We start from the raw sequence: 16,582 nt of genomic DNA, 5'->3' as shown, positions 1-16,582 counted from the left end.
GGTTTTTCTCACTTTTATTGTTAAAGATGGCCACTGCCCATGTGACACGGCTGATTACCTTCCTGCTTGGGAAGGGGCTTGGTTATGCTAATGTGTGCTGGAGGAGGTATTATACTTGGTATTGTTAAAGAAAACCAGAGCCTAACAGTAGTTAAAGCAAAAAAAAAACAAAAACACCCAAATTTTGTTCAAGAACGATTGCAATAAGGGGGAAAGGACCTCAGTATAGAACTGGGCTCAATTCTGAATACAGCAAGGACGAGTAAGGACTTATAGCCAAGAAGCAGGCTAAAAGTTTTAAAAGGAGGCCATTTTGGCAGAGAGAAGACCATATTGTTGCAGGGAGAGAGGCCACATGGTGGCAGAGAGGAAGCAAGCAAGATGGTGGGGAACTGAAGGGGAACAGAGGTGAGGGGTTTTATAAGCTCCACTGAACTAGTGAGATGGGAGCTTTTGATTCTAGGGAAAACCAGAAAGATTCTCCTGGTTGTGGAACAGGAGAACATGTGAGTGGGTTTTGGTGCCCCGTGTGTTTGTTTTTTACTCGTTGGCCGGTACGAGTCTAGAATAAAGGATGGCCCACCAGTTCTTGGCGCTGTTGATTCGTTACCATCTGTCCAAATTAAATGGGAACCTGCATGGGCCAGGCGGCTGTGATGGCTGCAACTACTGGCTTTACATCAACCTACTGAACACCAGGGCATCTGCAGGCTGGAGTTTGCCTCTGATGGCACAAAGCTCAAGAGGCCACAGCAAACATCAAGGAACACTCTTGAGAATAGCAGTGTTGTGGAAACAGATAGAAGAAAAGCTCTGTCTGTGGGTTTGAAGGAGATGTTGAAAGCTCATGATGTTATTTTTAAGGCACATACTATTCTGGCTAATCACCCGGAGTTGTTTTCTGAGGAGTCCTGTGGATCCTACTAGTTTAAAAATGAATTCATTGTTTGTTTTGGAGGTGAAGGTGTGTGCTTGAGAGGATGTTTGAATTTCCTTAGTGGTTCTACTGGTTTTGTTGTTGCCCTTACAACTCAGGCTTTCATCCTGTTTGTCCCTGCTCTGGGACAAACTCTGCCCTTTCTTAGACAACTGCTTTCTTTGTTACAGGTTCAACTTTGTTAAATCAAAGCGTAATAAAAATCAGTACACAAAAATCTGTTGCATTTCTACACACTAATAACAAATTATCAGAGAAATTAAGATAACAATTCTATTTACAATTGCATCGAAAAGAAGAAAATACCCAAGAATAAATTTAACCAGGGAGGTGAAAGACCTATATATTGGAAACTACAGATATTAATGCAAGAAATTGAAGGAAACACAAATAAATACAAAGATATTTCTTACATATGAATTGGAAGTATAAATATTGTTAAAATGTTCATACTACCCAAAGCAATCTACAGATTTAAAGCACTCCTTATTAAAATTCCAATGCATTTTCACAGAAATATTTTAAAACATCCAAAATTTGTATAGCACCACAGAAAATCTTGACCAGCCAAAGCAATTTTGAGAAAACAGAACATAGCTGGAGGCATAATGTATCTTGACTTCAGACTGTATTACAAAGCTGTAGTAATAAAATAGTATGGTACTGGCATAAAAACAGGCACATAGATCAATGAAACAGAATAGAGAACCCAGAAATAAACTCACATTTGTATGGCCAATAAACTTATGATAAAGGAGCCAAGAATATACAATGGGAAAAGAATATACAATGGAGAATGTTCTTTAATAAATGGTGTTGGGAAAACTGGAATGCTACATGGAAACAAGTAAAATTTGACCACTGTCTTACACCATACACAAATATTAACTCAAAGTGGATTAAATATTTGAACATTAAGAGCTGAAACCATAAAACTCCTTGACATAGGTCTTGGCAATAATTTTTTAAATTGGACATCAAAAGCAAAAGTAACATGAGCAAAAAAAAGGGACTATCAAATCAAACAGCTTCTGGATAGCAAAGGAAACCATCAACAAAATGAAAAGGCAACTCACTCAATGGTGGAAAAACCCATACAACTCAACAGCAAAAAGAACCAAAAAGTCCAATTAAAAAATGGATAGAAGATTTGAATAGATATTCGCCAAAGAAGATATACAGATGACTAACAGGTACATGAAAAGATGTTCAAATCATTAATCACCAGGAAATACAAATCAAAACCACAATGAAATACCTCACGTAATGGCTTTTTATCAAAAACAAGAAATAAAAGCATTGCTGAAGATGTGGATGAAAGGGAAACTGTACACTGTTGATGTAACTGTAAATTGATGCAGCCACTATGAAAACAGTATGGAGATTCCTCAAAAAAGAAAAAATAACTAGCATATCATCCAGGAATTCCACTTCTGGATATTCATCTGAAGAAAACAAAAACGCTAACTCTAAAGATATATAACATCCCTATGTTCATTGTAGTATTATTTACAATAGACAAGATATGGAAGCAACCTAAGTGTCCAATGATGGATGAATGGATAAAGAATATGTGATATATACATACAATGGATCATTACTCAGCCATAAATAAACTGAAGTCTTATCATTTGTGATATCATGGATGGATCTTGACTGCAATATGCTCAGTGAAATAAGACAGAAAAAGTCAAATACCATATGATATTTCTTATATGTAGAATATTAAACAAAACAAACCCAAGCTCCTAGATACAAGAGCAGATCGGTGGTTGCCAGAGGTGGGGAGTAAAGAATGGGAGAAATAGGTGAAGGAACTCAAAATATAAAAAGAATAAAATAAAATGAAATAAAATTAAACCAAATTAGGTTGCTGTATAAAATTACTTTCATTGTACTTGCTGGTAGATAGCTTCTTAAAATAAATCAGGCCTGCCATTATTTTTGTTTTGTCACACTGTTAGTATTCTCTTAATATTCTATCCTCATTTTTGTATCATAAGGCAAGGTCTAAAGTTTTGTCATTTCTCCACCTACTTACTCTTTCTTGAGATTGAGCAGTTGCCGCTGTCAAAATTTTATGATTTATGAGTACCTGCCCAACCAAAATTTCTACACAGATGCTGCACAGATCAAGACTCTAAGCTATCTTATAATATTGATTACTTATTTTTTCATCTTTTTTTTCCCTAACTATATGTAGGAGAGTGACTTTAAGGATGTGCAATAGGCAATTTGGGTATCCTTAAGGGTAGTGACTTTCAAACATCTGACTGCCATTTACAGTAAAAAATGTTTTTTTGAAATTAAAAAAATTTAAAAATATTTCCACTTAACAGTTGACATTCAATAGTATGTTAGGTTCAGGTGTACAGCAGAGTGGTTAGACGTTTACATAATTTATAAAGTGATCCCCTAATAAGTCTAGTACCCCCAAACCATACATAGTTATGAAGATATTATTGACTATATTCCCTATACTGTACTTTACACTCATTCTTAGGACTATTTTGTAACTGCCAATTTGCACTTCTTAATCCCTTCACTCTTTTCACCCAGCTTGTAAAAAATAAATTTTGCATTGTGATCCCATGTCTAACACTTGTGCATAGTATGTAAATGTGTAGCTAAAGTAAAATTTGATTCAGTAATACTTATTTTAGTTATGTGTGATACACTCTATAGTTTCTATTACATTATTTTTAACTTTCTTACAAAATGCTGACTGTAAGTAGACTTCCTGATGCACTAACAGGTCACAATTAGAGTCTGAAAAGAATTGCTTAACTGTCCTCAAGTTTTAGGACATCTTAGATTATTAATTCTGTGAAGGCTTTTGGAAAGAGGAAGTAGCTTCCCTCTTTCCTCTTATTTTACAGTTGGAGGAACCTGAAGTCCAAGTAGGTTAAGACTTCCTTGCTGGGGCACAGTGCTGCTTTGTGTTTGTACTTCCACACCCATTTATTCTGGGAAGCATGCAGTGGGCAGTGAGACCACAAGATCCCTGTAATTTTTGAGCCTAGCAATTATGCTTCTGAGTGGTTTCATGGTAATGAATAAACTATATCTACTTTCTCTCCCCCAGTGGGTTATAAAGCTATTTTCTTCCTTCATTAGTTTATTATCCCCTATTCTCACTAAAGGGAAGACTGTTCAAAGCTTTGAGTGTACTGTCTCCTCTTCTAGGGATGGCACACAGCTGTCATTGTCTTGAACTGAAAGGAAAGCATAGTTGAATAAGAAACAACTGTAGACCATACTTAGGTGTTTAGTAAAAGAGGTCTAAATGTGTATTTTCGTTAAAGCAATTGAACATTTAGCTTTTGACAACACCCCACATCTTGGTGTATTAGATGTTTTTTTCATCTTTAAAATCAGTAGTCATCTCCTTTTATAAAAATCTTACATTTTTAGTTTCATTGTTTCTGTTGTGAAGAAAATTATAGCACTTATGGTCAAACAACAAAAACTTTGAGTTCTCAATATCATTCATAGCATATTAGTCAGCATAGGTTGCTATAACAATACTATACACTGGGTAGCTTAAACAACAGAAGTTTCTTTTCTCACAGTTCTGGAGACTGGTAGAGGTGGCAATGGTTGGTATCTGGTTAGAGCTCTCTCCTTGGATTGGAGACGACTGTCTTCTTGTTTTGTCCTTACATGGTGGAGAGAGAGAGAGAGAGCTCAAGCAAGTTTTCTGGTGTCTCTTCATTTAGGTCCACTAAGCTGATTGGAGCAAGGCTCCAACCTCATGACTTTATCTAACCCTAATTATTTCCCAAAGGCTCCATCTTCAAAAAACATCACATTGTGGGTTGGGGCTTCAGTATATGAATTTTAGGTGGACCCAATACATTGCACAAAGCAAGATCTCAGTGGGGTTTAAATATTGGCTGAAGTATGCAAAGAAATGTTCTCAATTGTACTTATTAAAGACAGACTTGTCTATCTGAATGAATAGATGTTTTTCACACTCTATAATTTTTATAAAATTCATTAGCAATAGTAACACATTTAATTTCTTTTATATTCTTCTTTATAATGTGAATATGTAGAAAATAATTTACAGTTAAATTTTTCCCAAGAGTAAAATGATACCTTTAAAAAGTTGTTTGTTTTGCAAAGAACTCTTTTCTGTGAGGATTATATTTCTCATTAATAGTTAATGAATTTCTAAATAGCACATCACTATTTCAAAATTTTATATAATATAGAAAAGCTACCTACCATCACTGAGCATAATACATGTTTTAGCAAATAACTATTTGTTCTAAAGACATATTTTAAAACAACTTTGACATGTTGGATTATTACTGCTGTCTAGGAGAATGGATGGATCTCTTTTAGAAACTATAATATATATGTATTTTTGTCTATAACAAATGTTATAAAAAGCCTCTCCAATATTTCACACAAAATATCGATTCAAATTAAATAAAAACAGAGAGAGAAGATTGAGAATATTGAATCATCTTATAGCCCTTTTATTTTAAAGTTCTTGGAAATCATCAGACCAGTCCTTACCTTTTAGGTTGCTATAGATTAGGGGTAGTCAATCTTTTTATACCTACCGCCCACTTTTGTATCTCTGTTAGTAGTAAAATTTTCTAACCACCTGCCGGTTCCACAGTAATGGTAATTTATAAAGTAGGGAAGTAACTTTACTTCATAATATTTATAAAGCAGAGTTATAGCAAGTTAAAGCATATAATAATAATTACCAAGTACTTTATGTTGGATTTTCACTAAGTTTGGCAGAATAAATCTTTATAAAACAACTTACTATAGTTAAATCTATCTTTTTATTTATACTTTGGTTGCTCTGCTACCGCCCACCATGAAAGCTGGAATGCCCACTAGTGGGCGGTAGGGACCAGGTTGACTACCACTGCTATAGACAGACTGTTGATCAAGAATGTTTTTTGCTATTTTTTTAGTTTCTAGGTTTAAAGAGGTGTAAGTTGTTTTACAGTTTAAAGAGTCTACACATTTTTTTAGTGAGTTTTTGTTAAAAAGAGTTAGTGCTGAGTTTTTAGGTGAAATATTCCATGTCTCTTTATAATGTCTTTGCTTGAGTGCTTTTACGATATTAACACATGTATGTTTACTTTGTTTCTTCTATTTCAGTGTTTGTCCGCTGAAGAGATCTTTTCTCTTCATGGCTTTTCAAATGTTACCCAGATAAACAGCTTCAACTTTTCTGTCATCTGCCCAGCAGTCTTGCAGCAACTGAACTTTCACCCTTGTGAAGAGCAGTCCAAACACAAAACAAAACCAAGTCTTTCTGAAGGTATGTTGGAAGCTTATTCTCCCATTATAGGAAAAAAAATCTATGGACTAGTCTGAAATGAAGTTAGCATGCTTCTTTTTCTGCTTTACTGCTTTTATTAATCTACATAGAATCCCCTGGTAAAGTACTTATATTCTAGAAGTACTTAGAAGAAGAATAATTAGAACTCTTATAAGCTTCGTAAGTCATACTCCTTTATTTGTGAATTCAAAATTACACTTGGTACCACTTAAAAACTTTATAAAATCCAGTTATTGATTTTAAACGTGTTTTAGGCAATGTACATTAGATTCATATTAACTATCTGGCTCAAAATTGATCAGTTAATTTCCATTACATTGTGCTTATAATGTTATTTAAAAACTGTTAGTTTATCTGTAATTGTCAATAAAGGGATAAGAGAGCTAGTGTGTCTCTAGATTAGATCTTAAGGTACTAAGTTATTACCACTGAAATTTTTATAAATGAAAGAAAGTGCAAGCGACTGTGTTAAGTGCTAGTATTGCTATAGATACTTTATTTTATAGAAATAATCTGCGGCAAAGACATTTTAAAATAGAAGAAAACAAGTGCCTGCTTACTATGTAATATAGTTCACATACTTAAACATGAAGAGTTCTTTCACAAATGAGATACACCAATTCAGATACATAGCTATTTGCTAGCTATGTGCCATTTCTTGGTCCCAAATTGTTATTCTGCCTCACATGGTATTTTAATTCTCATTGTTTTGTCTATTTGTTTTTCACTGAATGATAATGCCAAGCACTATTTTGTGTATTGAGGATTCAGTCAAGAACAAGAAGAAAAACTTCCTGCCTTCTTAGGGTTTATGACATAGTGGAAAAGAAATATGATAAACATTTATAAAAATAAGCAAATAAAGTAGGTTATAATAGAAGAAGATGGTGGGTGAGTGTAAATTTAGATGGATAAAGGGAGGCCTTTCTGATGAGATTACATGAACAGAGCCCTGACGAAGGATGGGGGAGGAACCATGGCAAGATCTCCTGGAGGAAGAGTTTTACCAGCCGAGGGAACAGTCAGCAAAGGCTTGGGAATTGCTTGGACTGTGTGAGGAGCAGCAAGGATGCCTGTGTGCCTGGAGCATAGTGAGCAGGAGGAAGGAAGGAAGGAGGTGACATTGCAAGGGAGCCAGGAACCTGTAGTGTACAGTAAATTGATTGGAATTTGTCCTGATTGTGGTATGAAGATACTGTAGAGTTCTAAACGGGAGAATGCCATGATTTTATTTGGATTTGTAAAAGGTGATTCTGCCTGCTGTTTGAAGGACAGATGGCAATAGGGGAAAATAGGAGCATGAAGATGATTGGTCAAGAGGCTGTTGCAGGGGTTGGTGTTCAGGATGATGGAGACTCAACTAAGGTGGGGGAAGTAGGAGCGAGGAGAAGTGATGAGATTCAGGATGGACTTCAGAGATCATGCTAAGACGGTTTGCCTCTGGTTTGGATGTGGGGGTGGAGACAATGAGTGAAGGGCTGAGTCCTTGAATGTGGATAGATTGCTGCCATTTCCTGGTATAGAGAATACGGGGGAGAAGCAGTTTGTTGTTAGAGGAAGTCAGTAGTGAGAATCAAGAGAATGATTTTGCCATGGGCAGTTTGAGACATTGATATAGACCAGTCAGCAGGGATGTCCAGTAGGCAGTGGCATACACATATTTGGAGGTCAGAGAATAGGGCGAGGCTGGAGGTACGTTGTTTTAAGACAGCAGTTGAAGCCACTGGTCTGAGTGAACATATAAAACATGAGTGTAATAGAAAAAATAAAGAGGGAGGGTAAAGATAGAGAGTAAAAGGGAAGCCTTGACAAAGGAAGCACCTGTTTCACTTACTTTTGGATTCCTCTTGTACACATGGATACCTCAATCCCTACCTGTGAACAGCAAAAATAACAATAACAATGACAAAAGTAATGATAAAAGTCAACTCTTATGTAGCACTTACTATGTTGTTCTAAATACTTTATGCATGTTAACTAATTTAATCTTCATACAACCACATAATGTAAGAGCTGCTTTTCTATAGTTAAGGAAACTGAGGCACAGAGACTTTAAAGTCATTTGCTCAGAAGTACACAACTTGTACATAATAAAACCAGATTCAAACCTGTCTTGGCTTCAGAACCCATGTTCTCTCTCTCTCTCTATCTCTCTTAAAAGGAAAAGAGAGACAGAGAGAGAATGAGAGAGGAAAGGAGAGAGATGAGAGGTATTAACTTATAGTTGTGGCACCTTAGTTGTTCATTGAATACTTCTCATATGTGCCTTGACTGGAGGGCTCCAGCTGAGCCATGGACCCCATGCTTAAGCCAGTGACCATGGGATCATGTTTATGATGCCAAGCTCAAGCCAGCAACCCCATGCTCAAGGTGGTGAGCCTGTGCTCAAGCAGGCGACCTCGGGTTTTCGAACCTGGGTGCATGTTTGTATTTCCACAAGTCTGGTTAACTAATAAAGTTAGCCTCTTCAGGAAGTGGTGCAGTGGATAGAGCGTTGGACTGGGATGTGGAAGACCCAGGTTCGAGACCCCGAGGTTGCCAGCATGAGTGTGGGCTCATCTGGTTTGAGCAAAGCTCACCAGCTTGGACCCAAGGTCGCTGGCTTGAGCAAGGGATTACTCGGTCTGCTGTAGCCCCATGGTCAAGGCACATATGAGAAAGCAATCAATGAACAACTAAGGTGTTGCAACGAAAAACTAATGATTGGTGCTTCTCATCTTTCTCTGTTCTTGTCTGTTTGTCCCTATTTATCCCTCTCTCTGACTCTCTCTGTCTCTGTGAAAACAAAAACAAAAACAATAAACAAAGAAAAAACTAATAAAGTTAGCATTTTACATTTAAAAGTGAATTCAATAAATTCCTTATATACAACATTTACTAATAATACAGCATAGTAAAAACACAGATTGTGAAGTCAGCCCACCTGGACTCGAATCCCAGCTCTGTAATTTTCTAGCTATGGTGGGCACTGACTTTATGCCTTCCTGCCTCAGTTTTCTTGTCTGAAATAGTAGTTTTCTCCTAGGGTTGCTATGAGAATTAAATAACTTAATATTGGCAAAGCATTTGGAAAATCATCTTGCATGTGGTTAAGTGATATATATATTAAATAAAATATATATAACATACATAAATCTGAGTACAGGATGTAAGGCATCAGAAAAAGCTGATTCTGTACTCTGTGCAGGTTAATTACTGATATTCAGAAGTGTGTTTAACTTCAATTCTTAGGTTTATTTTATCTCAGGAACCAGGAAGTAGGAACAGGCAAGTGGAATCAGGAAGTGAGAGAATTCTGCAGTTAACACTGCAAAGTCATAAAATGAAAAAAATCAATACTTCTAATTTGTGAGATCAAAAAGCCCCAAATATCAGAGGACCCCCGAAGAGAAAGATACCTCCGAGGGTGCACATTATCTTAGGAGTTGAAATGGGGCTAGCATGGGTGGGGTGGGTGGGAGGAGACATAAAAACATTTCTGGAGAATCAGGGGAACTAGTAGAGTACTTGTTATTACTAATATAGGATGCTTCATTTGATAATATATTGCCTTTTTGGTATAATATCTTAATTGTTTTTATTTTAGTGTAGCTGTTGAAGTTGAACAGCTTATTTAATATCTTTGTGCCTCAGTTACAGCATCTATAAAATAATAGTGCCTTTCTTATAGAACTGTTGGGGGGTATTGAAAAAGTTTACATATGCAAGTGCCTAGAACGGTGCCTGCACAGAGTAGGAAAAATATGTCTTTGCTCTTTTTATACATGTTTTTAAAGATCCACATCACTCCATGGCCTGTGTAAGCCCATTCTTTTCCAACAAAAATAAATTATTATTTATTGAAATGCGCTGGACTCAATATAACTGTTCATTTAATATAGAGTCAATTCTGAGTTCATTCAAAGGAACGAAAAATCAGAATAAATGTAATCCAAGGATTTTACGAACACATTTGCACTGATGTTTCAGTGGTCAAATATCAATTTTATTGATCAAAAACTATGTTTTGTGATTTTAAAATTGCCTTTCAGGTGCTTTAATAAACTCATATTGATGAGTGCAGTAAACAGATGGTAAATTAAATTCTCTAGGGGATAAATTAATTAAGTTTTAGCAATAATTTAATGGTATAAAATTCCCTTATTTTTTTAATGTGGTCACAAAATATTTTTTCATTCATTCAAATAATAGGTAAGAATAATAGAATTTTACTTGTAACATCCTTGGATATTACATAGTCCAACTCCACAGTACAACTGATGACATACGTCTTAATCTCCAGAGAGGATAAATGGCTTTCTCTAGGTATAATACCTGCGGAAAGATAAAAGCCCAGAGCTCCTAACTCCTAGTTCGTTGTTCTTTCACTATATAACAATGCTGTAAATGAGCTAAAGTTTATATGATGGTGTACTTACTAATTCTTTTTGAAGATAATGATAATATTTATTGAAGACAAATATATTCCAGGGACTGTGTTAACTGCTTTTATGTTATTCCTATAAAAAAAAAACTGAGATAGGAGAATTAAATAACTTAATATAGGTGAGATTTATAGAAGAATTTTCATGCATAGTTAATGTTCAATAAATGTTAAGTATCATTACTAGTGTTCCTTGGAAATGTATTTAAAAATTTCCAAGTTCACTAAGAAGTAGAAAGTCTGAAACAGATCATGAGAGGAAGTCCTGTCTGTTTATGGAAATGTCCAAGGGATATTTTTATATTAATTCATTTTTTGGTGTTCCCGTTGAGTGAGAGGATGGTGGATGCCCTCTCCCCTCCCCGAACAGTGTCATAACAATGAAAGAAGGGGAATCAAACAGTGTGCCTAGAAGAGTGATGATTCACACTTTCAAAAGTTTCCCAAGTCGTTCTGATAAATATGGATAATATTAAGGATAGTTAGAAGGATTGGATAAACAGATGAATTGGCATTTTTTTGTGTGTGTGTGTTTTACCCATGTTTCTCTTTTATTCTGTAAGGTTTAGGGGGAAAATGATCTGAGTAATGTTTTGACTTAATTAGGCATTTAACACATTTTTAGTGAATATACAAATAAATAGAAAAATCATTTCACCTAATTAGCCCAACATTCGGTAACCAGTTGTTGACACCTATGTGAATCTTTCTAGATTTTTTTTTTTTGTATTTTTCTGAAGTTGGAAACGAGGAGGCAGTCAGACAGACTCCCGCATGCGCCCAACTGGGATCCACTCAGCATGCCCTCCAGGAGGCGATGCTCTGCCCATCTGGGGCATTCCTCTGTTGCAACCAGAGCCATTCTAGCGCCTGAGGCAGAGGCCATAGAGCCATCCTCAGTGCCCGGGCCAACTTTGCTCCCGGGCTGGGGGAGGGGAAGAGAGAGAGACAGAGAGGAAGGAGAGGGGGAGGGGTGGAGAAGCAGATGGGCGCTTCTCCTGTGTGCCCTGGCTGGGAATCGAGCCCGGGACTCCTGCACGCTAGGCCGATGCTCTACCACTGAGCCAACTGGCCAGGGCTGAACATTTTTTTGATGGAGTTCTGGGCTGTACTTTGAAATATAGCCTTCATTAATTCATTCATCAAAGAAGGTGTGCTACTTGTTAAGCAACATCCTAGGCACTGAAGATGAATATAACATAGACCTCTCCTGAAAACATCACATAATATGTGTGTATATATATTATATAGACAAATATAGAAGTGATAAAGTTACTGTAGCACACAAGATATGGTAACTGGTCCAATTACCTTCAATCAAAAAGTTATGGGAAGCTTGACATGTGAGGGACAGCTGCCTGGAAGGATTAGGGAAGCTTCCTGGAGGAGGTCTGTGAGTTGGCATATAGACCCATGTGTGAGTGCTTTCTCGGGCAATAAAGACAACAGTATATTCCCAGACAGAAACCACAAATAAAAGTAATTCTGTATTTGGAAAACATTGTGTCTGCACAAAGGCCATGTTGAGGAGGGGGTAAATTACACTGATGAGACCATATGGAAGTCAGTTGATGAAGGGAAATTTCAAGTGGGGGCATGAGATGATCAGAGTTGTGTTTTGGAATAATAAGTCTGGTAGCTATGTCAAGTCGGGGGGTGGGTTGGAAGGCCAGATGGAAAACTGTCGTAGTGTAATGGATGGGGGAGTGAGAGATGGTGAGGGCCTGAACTCAAGGCATAGGTAATGATGATGGGGAAGCTGGAGTGAGAGATATCTCAAGCAGAATTGATAGAGTTTGGTCACCAGTCATGTATGGAATCAACTGGCGGAGAGTGAGCAATTGAAATTGATCCTAATATTTCTGCTATTTATGGAGATCATGAACAAGGATAGTGGAGCAGGATTTCTCAGGGAAAGGTGATGAGTTTAATATGTGTATGTGATTTTCCTCTTTGTTATTCAAAAACTTCTTTGCATTTTTATTTTAGTTTTAATCTGTATGCATCCTGTCTACCCAATGAGATTATAAATATTGGTTGAATGAATAAATGCATGCAGGCTAGTGATGGGATAGAAGGTTATTTTAAGAGAAACTATATGATATATAATATGTGTATATATCATGGAGGAAAATGTGGGATTAAGAACTTTCTTTACTTGGAAAGTCTGAGGAGAGTAAGTAGTGTTTTAGGTGACAAAATACTAAGTGGAATGAGATGGACCTTTGTAGATCCAATGAGATGACTTTGTAGAGCATGGTCAAGAGTCTTGAACTGATAGGGAAGTGAAAAAAATAAAGTCATGATTAATGCTGTGATGATTCTTGTGTCAACACACATAGTAACATTTATTATTTGTTCCTTTTGTTTGGTTCTCAGTACAAGCTACCTTACATTGCTTTGTATTTGGGTGTGTCCTCACATTTCTCAGCTTCCCAAGCAAAAGATCCAAGCTGCTTGTTGGCAGGAATCATGGTTCACATCCTAGGCTCCATAAACATCTGCTAAAATTGTTTATTTGTAGATAGGATCACTTGAACTTGAATAATGGCAAACAGTCTTGTATTCATAAAGCATATTCTAAAATGTTTAGTTTTATTGAGTCCCATGGGCTTTTTAAAAATTAAATGACCTCTACAGCAGTAATGAAGCATATTGGTAAAAAATGTGGGCCCCGGAGACAGACTGTCTCGGTTTGAAATCTGTGTGACTTGGGCAGCTCATTTGAATTATATGCTTTGGGTTCCTCAGCTGTATGAAGGAGATAACAATGGTACTTACCGCGCAGGGTTTTGTGAGGATCTAATGAACTCATACATTTTAGCCACTCAGCACAGTGCCTCATGAAGTCACTCACTAAACATGAAATGTTACTACAGTACTCACTGGCAGTGTCCATGAGAAAAGTAGCCCAATATTTAAAAATGTTTTCTGGACAAAGAAGTGGCGATATAGAGGCAGCTTTCTAATCTTTCACGCTGTCTTTGTGCCCAGTGCGTGGGGGCCACAGGCAAAGCTGTGTGTCGCACAGTTCAGAAGCCATTCATATTCAGCTTGCACTGTCATTGCCACTGTCCTAGGCTAACAGTATGTTTCACTTGCATGCCCATGTGTCTTTAAAAACTAACCCCTTTAGTATAACTGGAGAAAATTGAGACCCAAAGACAATAGGTCACACATGCCATTAAGCTGTAGACCTTAGGATAACATTCATCCTTTTCATTCTAAGCAATATTTATAAAGCATCTATTGGGTTCCAGGCCCTGAGTATAGAGAGATGAGAGATGCAGCACCTCCTTCTGCCACTAGGGTCTCTACTGTATAGGACATTCTTGCCACAGTTTGTGCCGGAGAGATTGAGTAGTGCAATGCAGCTGCTCCTTCCTCCCTCCGTGTGTTCACTTCCCGCAATGGGCTGAGCCCAGCTGAGACCTCTGCTGGAGGGCTGAGGTACTGTCTTCCCCAGGGAGGTGCTCTCCACAGGCACTTGGAGACAAGTGATTATGACAAGCTCAACATCAGCAGCTACAGTCACCTTGGAGTTAACCCACCACTACCCGTCTGTCATACCCTTTCCCTGAAACTCACACTGCTGCTACATTTCTCTGAAAGGCTAGGTTTTACTTGGTCATGAACCAATAGATAAAACTAGGTGGCTTGGAGCCTGTGGGCCTCAGATTGTCATGTCACTGTTCTAGATATTATCCAAATTCTCTGTAAGCTATACAGATTTTTGGTCCAGTAATGATGACTTAGGACTGATGAAAGTATAATCAGTGCTTCTATTAATGTTTACTATGCTATGTGGTCTCAGTTTCTTATATGATTTTCATTGAGATGATTTTGTTTTTTAATAGAAGATATCTTTATCAAGAGAGTTTAAATAAGAAGTTTGTTTCAAGTTTAATGTAGAGCATGACTTCATTTGGCTCCTTTCCTCTGATTAATTTCTCCTCTTCTTCTGATTCACAGTTTGGGGATATGGATTACTGTCAGTGACAATTATTAATCTGGCATCTCTCCTCGGATTGATTTTGACTCCGTTGATAAAGAAATCTTATTTCCCCAAGATTTTGACTTATTTTGTGGGGCTGGCTATTGGGACTCTATTTTCAAATGCAATTTTCCAACTTATTCCAGAGGTAAGAGGGCTGTTTCTGTGAATAATTGTTTTTTTTAAAATGTTTTAGCACTTTGTACATTTTTAAACTCCATGATTTTCACAGAATTTTATGGTCTGGTGTAACGTGTTTTAGATAAGAGAGTGCTGAATCACAGCAAGTGAAAAAGCTTGTCTCAAGCTTCAAGGAATGTCAGTGTCTGAGATGAAATTAATATTCCAGGAGGCCAGCCAACGGGACGTGCTCAGACAGCTCTGGGACACCTCTGAGGGCCTTAAAGTTTTATTCTGTCTTGCACTTGGAAAGTTTAATTTCTCTATATACCTTTATTATTTATTTATTTTCTAAAGGTACATGCAATGTCAGCTACATTGAAGATGTACCACAAGATTTCCTTATATATATAGTTTACTACACCTATTGAAGGCTGGAGGATAAATCAGGGCATGGTGTATTTTTATTTTTTGACTGTGGAAAAATCAATTGAAGGCCAATGAAGAAACAGCATCTTGATTTTTTTCCTTTTATAAACTGTATGATTGGTCTGACATTGATCATAGTGAGCTTTTCAGTTAATCAACAAATAATATATATGTTTAATTTAAAAATCTGTATTATGGCCAGATTAGGAAGAGAGAGAGAGAGAGAGAGAGAGAGAGGAATAATTGAGAGAAAAAAAGGGAGGGGAGGAGAGAAAGAGATTTAATAGGAGGAAGCCACAAAGGAGAGCTGAGGAAATCTGTAGAGATGGACTGTATCGAACCCTCTACCCCCCAGTACACATGTAAAGGTGGCGAGTGAGCCCCAAGCTATAGTGGTTCAGGGTATTACCCTCATCTCATAATTGTTAGAAAATTATAACTAAAGCTTAGCTATATATGAAATTGGGGATATTACTTCTTAGAGTTGTAGATTTATTTTTATCATGATCATTATATCTAGAAAGGAACTAGGAAGGTCATCTCAATTGTAGAGATGAAAAAAATAAAAATACAGGGGGATTAATTGACTTGATTATAGCCACCCAATTAGCTAGTAACAAAACTAGGATTATATTATAGCTTTTCTGATTAAAATATTTTATATGAAATATTATATATGTTAATATATTTAATATATTTGTATATATTAAATCATTTCATTAGTGGGAGAAATTAAATTTAAAAAACTGATATTGTGTTTGGATTGGGGATTCCTCATTTATGATTTTGAGGTTTTCTATTTTATTCAAAATGTAGTAATAGATAAGAAATGACTTACAAAAATAAGAAACTTCTTCAACATTTGTGAATGTTCTTTTGCCTATCTGTAATTTAAGGCATTATGGATGTGATCAGAGAATTACGTGACCACTGAAGAATCTGCTTTTGCAATTTTGCAATATTACCTCAAATTTCCATAGATAGTTATTTCTTTTTTTGGCAAAATTCTCTCTTTTATTACTTTATTTTATTTTCATGACCTCTGTGTTACATATATAAAGGGTTTTTGTTGTTGTTGTTGTTTTGTTTTTTGTTTTTTTACAGAGACAGAGAGAGAGAGAGAGAGAGAGAGTCAGAGAGAGGGATAGATAGGGACAGATAGACAGGAACAGAGAGAGATGAAAAGCATCAATCATTAGTTTTTTGTTGTGACACCTTAGTTGTTCATTGATTGCTTTCTCATATGTGCCTTGACCGTGGGCCTTCAGCAGACTGAGTAACCCCTTGCTCAAGCCAGCAACCTTGGGTCTAAGCTGGTAAGCTTTTGCTCAAACCAGAGGAGCCCGTGCTCCAGCTGGCGACTTT

At 36.7% G+C, this 16,582-nt stretch overlaps 1 protein-coding gene across 2 annotated transcripts in view; it reads left to right on the top strand.

Annotated features, from left to right (window-relative positions):
* SLC39A8 (solute carrier family 39 member 8) overlaps positions 1 to 16,582 on the top strand; it is an 88,503-nt gene that overhangs the window by 23,192 nt on the left and 48,729 nt on the right. For both annotated transcript variants that reach the window (XM_066384894.1, XM_066384893.1), the window contains exons 3-4: positions 6,068 to 6,230; positions 14,647 to 14,816. In XM_066384894.1, the coding sequence (XP_066240991.1) occupies positions 6,068 to 6,230; positions 14,647 to 14,816 (333 nt within the window). The remainder of the gene's footprint in view (positions 1 to 6,067; positions 6,231 to 14,646; positions 14,817 to 16,582) is intronic.

This window comes from Saccopteryx leptura, chromosome 5, assembly GCF_036850995.1.
Source record: "Saccopteryx leptura isolate mSacLep1 chromosome 5, mSacLep1_pri_phased_curated, whole genome shotgun sequence".
NCBI lineage: Eukaryota > Metazoa > Chordata > Mammalia > Chiroptera > Emballonuridae > Saccopteryx > Saccopteryx leptura.
This window is presented reverse-complemented; position numbering and strand designations above follow the sequence as displayed.